Source organism: Amphiura filiformis, chromosome 17, assembly GCF_039555335.1.
Source record: "Amphiura filiformis chromosome 17, Afil_fr2py, whole genome shotgun sequence".
Taxonomy (NCBI): domain Eukaryota; kingdom Metazoa; phylum Echinodermata; class Ophiuroidea; order Amphilepidida; family Amphiuridae; genus Amphiura; species Amphiura filiformis.
In genome coordinates, this window is record NC_092644.1 from 17,325,062 (window position 1) to 17,336,658 (window position 11,597).

Here is an 11,597-nt window from a genome sequence, read left to right on the forward strand (position 1 = left end):
CCTCAATTCAGATTACCTACTTTTGAAATAAATCCATTAAAAAAATACAGAGCAATATTTGGGTACAGGTGTGACTCCATAAAAACCCATATCCAATCAAATTTATAAAATTTCTGATGAATCCAAGGTATTGAGTTCTTGATGGCTTTGGATGTGGTGCCCAAAACATAACTTACTATCATTACCTAATATCAAAGCTCAAAAATATTTCCAAAATGGGGATTATTAATAATTAATAGTTGCCTGTTTGCTTAAAATATATGTGATGCGATCAAGCAAAATCGGTCGGAACTCAGAAATATTGATTTTGAGATATAGCCAAACAAAGGAAATATTTCCTTTTGTTTCCTCTTGTTTTGGAAACTCTTAATTACTCATATCTTTGCAACTGGATGTTCAATTTCAGGGGGTTTCTGCAAAATGCAGCTTTGTAAATATGCTTTTTAATAAACTAATAAGAAACTGAAAATTTACTGAGTTCCGACTGATTTTACTTGATCGCATCACATATAAAGAATAATACTTTTTTAAGGAAAGGATTAGGATTGGGCTATGTTTCATTTGGTAAAACAGGGTAATATATTTTTTTATTCCAAAAAAAACAATGCTGTATTTTTCTGGAATCAGGAGTTAAGTACTTACAAGCACTTGACAAAATTTGTAAGTTTTTAAGGATAGAGCTATTGATATAAATATTGATACGAGGGCACGGTGGCTCAGTGGTTACGGCCTTGGACTCATAATCTGAGAGCTTGCTCGACGGCGTGGGTTCGATTCCCGTCCCACCACCGTGTTGCGCCTTGGGCAAGGCGCTTTACCTCGCTTGCCTCACCCCACCCAGGTGCAATGGGAAGCTGTTAGGGTTAGTCACAGTCGTTGTACTGATGAACCCTGCGCCATTTGTAGGCTGCAAACGTAGTTCCGGCATAATCTAATGACGGCGGAATAAATGTAAAGCGCTTTGAGGCTGTTTACGGCATAAAGCGCTATATAAATGTCTACATTTATTTATTTATTTTATAAAGACTTCATGGCAGTGTTTCCTTACCATATGCGGGTGCAGAGGCAACGCTGAAAATGCTTTTGAAGAAAAAACTGGCTCCTTACCGGACTCCACTTCTCTCCTAAAAATACATATACAACAACAACATTAAAATTCTTCAAACAGAAACTAGTAGCTTTGTTGGCAAGCGAGACGGACACTACGACGAAGCAAAGACTCATAATTCAATATTTAAAGGAGTATTTCGTAATCCTAGCATCCTCTTTTTATGACATTTGTCAGCAGAAATCCATGAAAAAAGCTTATTCCTAAAATTTCAGTTGATTCCAATTTTGCATTTGCAAGTTATGCATGATTATGTGTATTACACTGCCATGACTGCTTCAGTATCCTGGTAATAAGAAAAATATGAGCCTTCTTCTGATACCAAAATCTCAATTTTGATGAAGAAAAATGGGAGATGAGGCTGTTGATTGGTTTATATTAACAAACCTCATAACACAAACTCAGTGATAACACAAACTTAATCATCAGCCCAAACTATGAGTTAATATTGTATATCATTTCGTATTGTATATCATTTCCCTACGAAGAATTTTCGGCACCTACGGTATCAGAGTTTGCTTTAAACCTACTCAAACGCCGAGGCAGCTACTTGTCTCACCTAAAGACAAAACTGAGAAGAAAGACATTACCGGACCAATTTATTACATCCCCTGTCAGGGAAAAACCCTGAAGGGCCAGTGTTCAGAATTCTACATTGGTGAGACTGAAAGATCATTGAAAACCAGATTCTCAGAACACCGTCGTCCGAGTACTACCTCGTCGGAAGTCTCCCAGCACATCCACATTGAATCCCCTGGCCACCAAGTTCATTTGGATGAGGTCAAAATCCTTGACCGGGACGCTAGATACTTTGAAAAGGGTGTGAAGGAGTCAATTTACATCAGAGTCAACCAACCATCTCTCAACCGCGACGGGGCCGATACAAGTTACCAAGAGTGTATCGACCGGGTTTTGGGGTCAAGTGTCCAAAAGGTCACTGATCCCAAACTTGGGTTGCCAGTCTCCAGATGAAGGTCAAAGTTGTGACCGAAAATTTGAGGTACGTCTTAATATTTTGTTGAGATCATACATGTAAGTTTAAATTACCAATTATATAGTTAATATTATACTTTGTAACATGTTGTTGAAACATGTATATATTGTTATACCAAATAAAATATGCCACATTGATGGATAAACCCTATAGACAAATCCGATTCCACGCATTCCTACACCTCAATGGCAGCCATTGAAGTGGGCCATCCCACCTGAAATGATGCAGACTTTGAGGGAATTTTAAACTGTGTTCCATCACCCGTGGACAAAAGGATGCTGAAAGTTTACAATGCGATACAATTACAATGTAAGATTGAAGCAGCGCTTCCACCCAATTGGACAGTTACAATGCCAGTTTGGTGCAGATGGCCCCCAATAATGGCGGAATGAATTCTGACCATCACTTGGCTTGTCGGGTGTATGCAAATACCATCTAAAATATGCCCCACAGATGGTTGTAACCTTTACTCCGTTATTCTTACAGAATTTCTGAGAAATATTTCTACTTACACGTTTACTTCAGGTATTTCAGGATTGTTCCTGAACATGGATGAAATTATACCACTACCCCCAGTTCCACTTCGACCAGGATGGGAACTCGACCTATGACCTCTCTGTTGAGAAGACCTCCTCTCACTATTAGTGGCATCTTTATCCTCGCTGCCACCATCTCTTTGCTGTTTATTATCAAAGCTCCTCTTCTTCCTTTGTTTCCATGGTGATTGAGTTGTTTCTTCTTTACGACTTTGATTGGCTTTTGTTTGAGATCTGTGCCCCTGGAAAGTAACATTACAAATATCATATTCGAGTTATAACAGCACAAAGTCTAATTGTATACAAGTCCTTCACAAGACCCAAACTTGAGTACTGCTCCGGGATCTGGGATCCACAACACAAATCAGATGGGGATAAGTTGGAAAGAATCTAAAAAAGAGCTGACAGGTTTACTGTTGGCGATTACAGCAGGGAATCCAGTATCACTAAAATTCTTGCTGATTTTAATAGAGTGGGACCTCTTCAGGACCGTAGGACTAAATTACATCAAACTGCATCATTTTATATATCAAATTAAAGCCCTTGAGTAAAGAAAGCCAACACTGAAAACCTCTTTGTCATAGCACTTTCCGTAACAAAGTTACATCTAGTCAAAGATATTGACTTTCATCAAAAAGATTCAGCTAGCAAAATTCCCAAAAAAAGCATTTTGGGGGTTTCTAGATCTTAGTCTCATGACGATAGCAGCTTTTTTTAATGGAACTGCTATGGTCAAGTGAAGTATAGACAACATATTTATGTAGGTTTCCTTGAGCAAGCGGTTCTTTTAAATTTCAATGTAAATTTGTATTGCCGGTTTAGGCCATTTTGGCTGATTAGCAAATGTGTTAACTGACGTTTCCCTCTCATACCTAAGCTAAGTATAGACAACATATTTATTTATGCAAATCTGTTCTTTTAATTTTCTATGTAAAATATATGTATTATTATGTTTGGGCCAATCTGGCTGACTAGCAAATGTGTTAACTGAGGTTTGCCTTACATACCTACATGATGATGATCATTATGAATGGCTTTTAGTATAGTCAAATGCACCAAACCTTTGACGAGCGCGACTACCGTGATGTTGCAAATTCTGCGTTAACAACGCGTACGGCGCACAGTTCATTCATAAATTTCCACTTAGCAGCCAATCAGAGACAAGTGCGTGCAACGCAGTAAATATGCGATGTATCCTTACAATACGCGCTCGTCAAAGGTTTACTGCATTTTAGTATAATAAGCTTTACTGAGTGATAGTGCATGATGAGCATGTGAGTGTAGTTCACCACGTAAAACTTGTATGGCTCAAAATTCGGACCGCTCGCCATTAAGTTTACTGCTTTCTTTGTTTTGAAAGTTGTTGACGTTTTAACGATCCCCGATTCCCGGTCGATTATTTTAGCTGTGTCACGTCACATGCATGACGCTGGTGGGTACCAACCCAGTTGTAGTAACTACAAATTTCGAACGTTTGAGGACTTGTTCTCAAGTTGTAGAAGGTGCCATAGGGTGGCTAGAGTGTTAATTATTTTCATTATAAATGTCGCAAAATATTAATATCGACAATAATTAATAACCTTTTTCACCTCTCCATATATTCATACATTGCTCACCTGTGTTTTCATATCATATTTTGTGGTGAAAAATGATTACAAATGTGTAATTTGCAATCATTTTTGGAGCAACGATTTCTTCGAACCGACGGCTAAGTGTGTATGTGAATGCACATTAAACACATACACAGCACCTGTTGGAACTCCCGGTCGGAGCCGGGAGTTTCAATTATTGGAACTAGTACCAACCAAACTTCAGAAAAGAAAAAACCTCGATCGCCGATAACGATGTGATATGGACTTACATAGGATTACACAGAGAGATATTTTGCCAAAATTTGACCATTTCTATTTAGCTTGGCCCTACTTTGTAGGTATGATAGGTGAATTCAAATTTGCCATCAAATTGCATCGTTTTGTATATCAAATTAAAGCCCTTGAGTAAACTAAGCCAAAACTGAAAACCTTTTTTCATAGCACTTTCCGTAGCAAAGTTACATCTTGTCAAAGATTGACTTTCATCAAAAAGATTCAGCTAGCAAAATTCCCCAAAACGGCATTTCGGGGTGTTTCTAGATCTTAGTCTCATGGCGATGGCAGCTTTTTTTAATGGAACTGCTATCAAAATCCTCTAAAATTCCATGTGCGACTTGATTATCACCATAAAAATCATATATTTGGGTCAAGTGAAGTATAGAAAACATATTTATGTAGGTTTCCTTCACCCACCTATTTTAAAAAAAATTCAAATTTCTATGTAAATATGCATTGTGTTGGGGCCCCGGTCTCGGCGAATTCGCTGACTAGTAAATGTGTTAACTAAGGTTTGCCTAGGTTACCTATACTTTGTCTGCGTTATATGAAAAAGGACAGTCTTAAGTAAACATGTTTGATGTGTTTTGGGAGACGGGAGACGGGGGGGGCCGAGGATCAGAACAAAAAAATGATGGAGCCTATTATATTCTTGACTGTGTAATATTCCTTCAACCAGTTGCCGGACAGTCTTATACGATGGACAGATAGTATCAGTTTGCGAATGAGGACATCGTATAAGTTCCTTGTTGTACTAATGTAAATGTGAGTGAGTAATAATAAATAGTACCGTGCGTCCGAGTAAATAACTGTTTAATTTTGACCTACCGAACTAGTTGAGCTTGACGTATCAAGATTTAATACAATCTGAGAATCATCGGCATCCATAATGAAATCACGATGATAAAACACATGAAACTTAAATTAGTTTGTCTATAAATAAAGTTTAAATGTTGATTCACATGTGATTTTTTTTTTCTCCCGTGTGCGCAGCCATCGTCTAAAGTTTGTTTTCTTCGTAGTGAGATTCCTCTTTTTGCGTAGGAGCACCACTTATTTCGGGCTGTATTACACTAAATCACTGCGCGAAAGGTGCAAAGGTGATGAGTTCCGGTTAAAAGTATATGGCTACTGGAGACAATGTGGTGTCCTTAGGGACCATATTCTTCGTGAGGTTGACATGTTCTGATTTAAATGAAAGATGCTAGCCTATTAATGACTAAAATAGATATGAAATTATACAAATCGATTTCACAAGAAAAGTAGGCCCTGTCCGAATTACTGCTAACGGAACAAGTTTTAATGCTAGTTTTGGCGTTGAAATAGCAGCGTCGCTTTTCAACATTAAAAATAAAAAACTGATTCTATAAAGTTCCCCAAAATTGAAGCTTAAATAAAATTTCAGTCCTTAATTAATACAGGGATGACGTAAAATAGTGAAAAATATTGTCACGCCTGGTAGAAAACGCCGTTTAAAAAAGTTGATTTTTACGTGCTTTTCAATGGAGAAGTTATTTGGTGGTTTACGCCCATAACGGAAGTGTATGGCAAGCCACTGTTATGGCAAGCCAAATGCCCAATTATTTGAACAAGAACTGTCATTCAAAAAGACATCGCGGTTTGGGGATCGTTCATAAACACTTGTTGGGGGGTCTGATGCAAAACAATTTCATCGCGAAAATTTTTCAAGGCCCCCTTTTCAGATCTCAAAAATGTCAGGGCCCCCTTTTTGACATGAAAATTATGGTCAACCCCAAAAGCATATAAACTCAATTTTCCCAGGAACCCCCCCTAGGAGGGTCACTCAAAACTGGCCCTTTTTGCCTTAGCCCCCCCCTCTAACAAGTGTTTGTGACGGTCCCTTACTTTTAATTGCAATAATGACCTTGTTTACCAAATTTCATGACAAACCTTTAAGATTGGAGAATGAAAGTCATAAATAGGCCTACGGCAATGGGGTCCTTGGACATGTTGGAATGGGGGATAAAATTTGAAAAGGCAGGCACAGATTTGAAGGAAAAAATATTAAACATCATCTACTGTTGAATTGCACGTATAGGCCTAAATAAAAATAAAATAGCAAATGACTGATACAGGTTCCAAAGTCATGATTTTTTGCCAGGTATTTTTAATAGTACATTTGAAGTGTTGTTTTTTTGTTTTTTTAATCTGAAATGGTAGGAAATTCCAGTTTTTTATAGGTTTTTATTGCACTGTAATTGTAAAATGTGGAAGCAGCAAGACTTTTGAAGTTTTAGGATTTAGGAACTCGAAAATATTTTACTTCTCGTACTATATACTGTATACCCTGTAGGCCTACAGCACAACCCCTTTCGAAGTGTTGTTGTAGAGATTGACCATTTGTGATAACGGAGAAATTTAGTTCTATCTTAACACTTAAAGGAGTATTTAGTGATCCAAGCATTCTTCTTTTTTTTTTTTATGAAATATTTCAGTAGATATTCACGAAAAAAGCTTATTCCCAAAATTTCAGTTGATTCCTATTTTGCGTTTGCGAGTTATGCATGATTATGTGTATTACACTCCCGGATTACACTGCTCCATATATAGGCCACTGTTGTAATTTCGTCTGGTATACCAGAACGAAATTCAAATTTGACGATATTTTTACTAAACGAATTAATCTGCAAGAAATATTTGATACATAAACATTATGTAGCCAGAGGATTCATCATTCCAGTGGCATACAAATCTCAAACTTTTTTCAGAAAAGTGGGGGGATGAGGCTGTGGATCACGAAATGCCCTTTTAAATAAAAAAAAACAATTTGGGAAGTTCGAATTTTATCGCGAAAAGTTTTCCAACTTAGCTCCTCCGTTATTTAACTTTTATAGATACGAGAGGCGTTTTGTGACGTATGACCCAGATAAACGTTATGCATGTCGCGAAAAAACAGTGATAAGCTTCTTTTCAAATTTGATTGGAGCAGTCCGGAAGCTTTGTGACCGCTCATTTTCAAGATACAGGTGTCACATTTCATATACCGTAAAACCCCGTCTACAAGGATATACCTAAGAAACGCCCTCAATAAAATTGGTTGCTTGTTGTATTTGGAGTTTGAGCAAATATATACTGGCACTGGGTGGCTATGCATTCCATCTAAGTATGTTGTAACACCAATCAATTGTATTGACATAATAACGACTGTTTCGTATATCAGGATCGTATAGCTCAATTGATAGAGCGTCAGACTTTGGAACTGAAGACATGCTGAAGAGAGCATGGTCCGGGCACCAGTTCCGTTTTTTCATTCTCGTTTAATTTTAACTTTTGACATGTTCTTTTTATCTTTCTTCAAATCTACCTTTCTACTTTTAATTTTAGGTGTGGTTTTTTTGTGTTTTTTTTTTTTTGTTTTTTAGTTTTTTTATAGTTTTTTTTAGTAATTTTGTGGTTTTATAGAAACTAGTAAAAGCATTTATTCTAAATAATAGCGAAACCCACGGTTAGACAGATGTGTTGTAACTACTTGTCTGTCCTCGTCTTTGCAATAAAATCCTATGTTGCACCTTTGTGCCATCCCAATTCTTGAGGAATGGTAGGTAGGGTGCGTTTTTGGCTTAAGCACGATTTTGTTTCTACTTGAAATGAAATCAAAATAAATATTGTTCTGTTGCCACAATTGCAGTTTTTTCAATAAAAAAAAATAGACGAGGAATAATAATTATTCCATATTTAAATCTATTGTCCCATCAAGAATAGAGTGTCTTCAAAAACTTCAATCAATTCATCTGACAAAGGAAACTATTCTGGTCATTCAATTTTGTTTTGCTTGCACCTGTTATATCACAGGCGTTGGTAGAGAAGGCACACTTCTCTTGCCTTCACCGAAGTAGTGATGTAAACACTAACATGATTAATTACCATAGCTAGCAATGGACATACACTATTTTTTGTTCCACTTGAACCCATAATATAGGCTATTCGCTGTCGATGTGACGTAATTAATCGGATTAACTACCATAGCAATTGATGAATACAATTTCGAATATATAGCCCTGCACTTCATCGTTCACGTGGCACCTATGCATTAAACCATAGTTGTCAAAGAAATGCTAATCACTCGCCATGTAAGATTAGTATTTATGAAAAGAGTGGTATTCAATCTATGTTTGGTGACATACGCGGGTGATTAGTGCAATCTGCTTGATGGTAGTTATTGCGATTATTACGTCACTTCGACAGCGAATTGTAGTATAGACGAATCTAAATTCACGCATTCCTACACCTGACTAGCAGCCTTTAGTTGGGTAGCCGTCGGCTACAATGCACTCAAAATGTGAAATGATTCGGCCTTGGCGGAAATTTTAAACTGCATTCCATCACCCGTTTTACACCTTAATACATAATAATCGGATTAACTACACACGGTATCTATGCTTTGATGTACTTCTCGTCCTTGCATCTTCTCTAGGTGTTAGGTGGCTTTTATTTGCACAATTGGACGCTCAAAGCACCAGGTTGGTGCATGCGGCTACCAAAAGATGTCCGACCAAATCCTGACCATGACTTGGCTACTTGGATTCGTCTATAGACGAATCCAACAAGCCAAGTCAGAGGATGATTTAAGGAAGCCCCATCATGCACTGTAAAGGTGTTATCACTAGAGTTTCAACTGCCATTTTACTTTTCAAATCCCATTGAACTCTGTGCAAAAGATGTTGTTTTAGAATTGCCCGTGTGTCGTCATTATATTGGTCGATTTCAGATATAAAGTGATGTATGCATGAAGGATAATTCACACCTTCTGTAGATAACATAAAATGTGAAATCGACCAACTTTTGGAAGGTGTTTTTATTGTAAATATATCTGTCCAAATTCAAATTTAACCATGCACGTGTGTATGCAGTGGGCGGGCAGTGGTGTCATGTTCACTCACACAGCTGTGCTAACCGCAAGACTTGCTGGGAAGTGCTTAAATCATCCTCTGAAGCCAAGTGATGGTCAGAATTTATTCGGCCATTATACGCTGGTGAAGTTGCGTAATTAATCGGATTAATTACCATTACCATAGCAATAGGTGAAAACAATTTTGAACATATCGCGCTGCGCTACAAGCAGGTTACACTCATCACCTGTACTGTGTATGTCTGCAATCATAGATTGAATACAATACTGGTCTTTTCAAAGATCTTACAGGTGCAGCATGATATGGTTCAATGAAGAGGTACCGCCTGAACGTATCAGTGTATAACGCGGTATATTCAAAATTGTTTTCACCTATTGCTATGGTAGTTAATCCGATTATTACGTAACTTCGCCAGCGTATTGGAATAAAACAGGAGGATGTGAGTTCATAAGGGCAATGTCGGGGATTATAGGTCACAATCGATGTGGAGAGATGAGAGGTCCGACCAACAGCCATAGCGAATGGTTCATGTTCAACTAATTCCATGCGGACGGTCTGTGGCTAGTAAGGAATCGTCTTTGACCACATGCGCAGATCTGTCTCGTCAGGAAGATATTTAATATCCCGAATTTATAATAGGCCTATGCCTACCAGTTCCATCGTATAACCGATCTGCTAGAGAATATTTGTTACCATGTTTAATAAATTCGTATTTATCGTATAATAAAATGTAGCCAAATGTATATTATGTGTCACACGGTTTTCTGCTGAACCACTAGCAGGCTATGTTACCACATCTATGACAATGACAAAGGTGAATTTTGATGATTTTTACGATCGTCCGGATGAGCAAATCACTGAATGGGTCTTTAGTTCCTCCTCTCCTTATCCTGCCAATATTATATGAATCAAAGAAAATAAAGAAAAAATAAAATTAAACAAGAAAAAAAGACAAAGAAAAGAAACAATAAAAGAAAAACAATAGAATAAATTAAACTAAATATGAAAAAAAAAATGATCACGAAAGGAGTCTTTAGAAAATGCAAGAAAATATAAATGAAAAGTTTGAACAATATTTTGTTTATAAAAGTTTGTGTGACCGTGATGAGGCTCGAACTCACCATCTTCCGATCTAAAGAACCAAAGTCTTATGCCTTGCCAAGTGAGCTATGCTCGTGAGATGCGAAATAAAGATAAAATAATACATTGTATACCTGCTTGTGTCGGTAAATGATTTGCTCAAATTCCATAATGATATAATATTGTGGAGGGCGCTAGCGTGAAATATGCTATCATCACAGTCGCTTCTATTCCTTATAGACGGGTTTCTACGGTATCAGATTGTAGCAATTAAGATCTTGACATCAATTTCCCTACATGGTATATAATAAATTCATTTGACCTTGACCATCGAGCTTTTGCCTTGACAGACGAGGGAAGCGTTTAGAACGTTCCAATTCACCGTAGAAATGACGTAATTAATTGGATTAACTATAGCAATAGATGAATACAATTTCGAACATATCGCCCTGCACTACAACGCTCACTGATCGGTACCTATGCATTGAGCCATAGATATCAAACACTGTAGATGTCAAAGGACATGGATATGGACCTGTATCGAAATTCTATAGAATATGCATATTATGCTGATCACTGGCACCTGTTAGAGTGCCGCTGAAGTTGTAGTGCAGGGCGATATATTCAAAAATTGTCTTCATCTAATAGGCCTATTGCTATGGTACCGTAGTTAATCCGATTATTAGGTCACTTCTACGGCGAATGAGTGTCCAACTTAGCTATAGAGTGAACACGATCAATGCAAATGCAATTGATATTCTTTCAAATATAATATGGCCAATTCAGAAAGAAAATCTTGTTTATCGTATAATGGGCCTACATCAAAACGGTAGACCATCAAGAAGAACCTCGGCTATGCCGGTGAAGCCGAGCATCGAGCGGCCAGCCGATAATCATTCTTGAAAGAATATACTTCTTGTTGGACACTGAAATATTTTGTTCACTATTATTAGGCCTATAATAGGCCTATAAACGTGTTTTTGTTGTTGTTTTTGTTGTTTTGGGTTTTTTTGGTCATCTGATTTGTAAAAGAACGTGTTTGACAACGTCATAATAAGGTTCTTCCAACGAATGCAACTTATCTCATGAGACTGAGCTGAGCCTCCCGGGCCGTATTCATGGGATATAGTAGGCCTATGC

General features: G+C 37.5%; 1 protein-coding gene across 1 annotated transcript in view; it reads right to left on the reverse strand.

Annotated features, from left to right (window-relative positions):
* LOC140137392 (ATP-dependent DNA helicase DDX31-like) overlaps positions 1–5,516 on the reverse strand; it is a 215,672-nt gene extending 210,156 nt beyond the window's left edge. The window contains exons 1-3 of the mRNA XM_072159031.1: positions 5,335–5,516; positions 2,615–2,880; positions 1,049–1,124 (exon numbers count right to left, since the gene is read on the reverse strand). Of these exons, the coding sequence (XP_072015132.1) occupies positions 1,049–1,124; positions 2,615–2,880; positions 5,335–5,394 (402 nt within the window). The 5' untranslated portion in view covers positions 5,395–5,516. The remainder of the gene's footprint in view (positions 1–1,048; positions 1,125–2,614; positions 2,881–5,334) is intronic.
* Between the last annotated feature and the right edge of the window lie 6,081 nt (positions 5,517–11,597).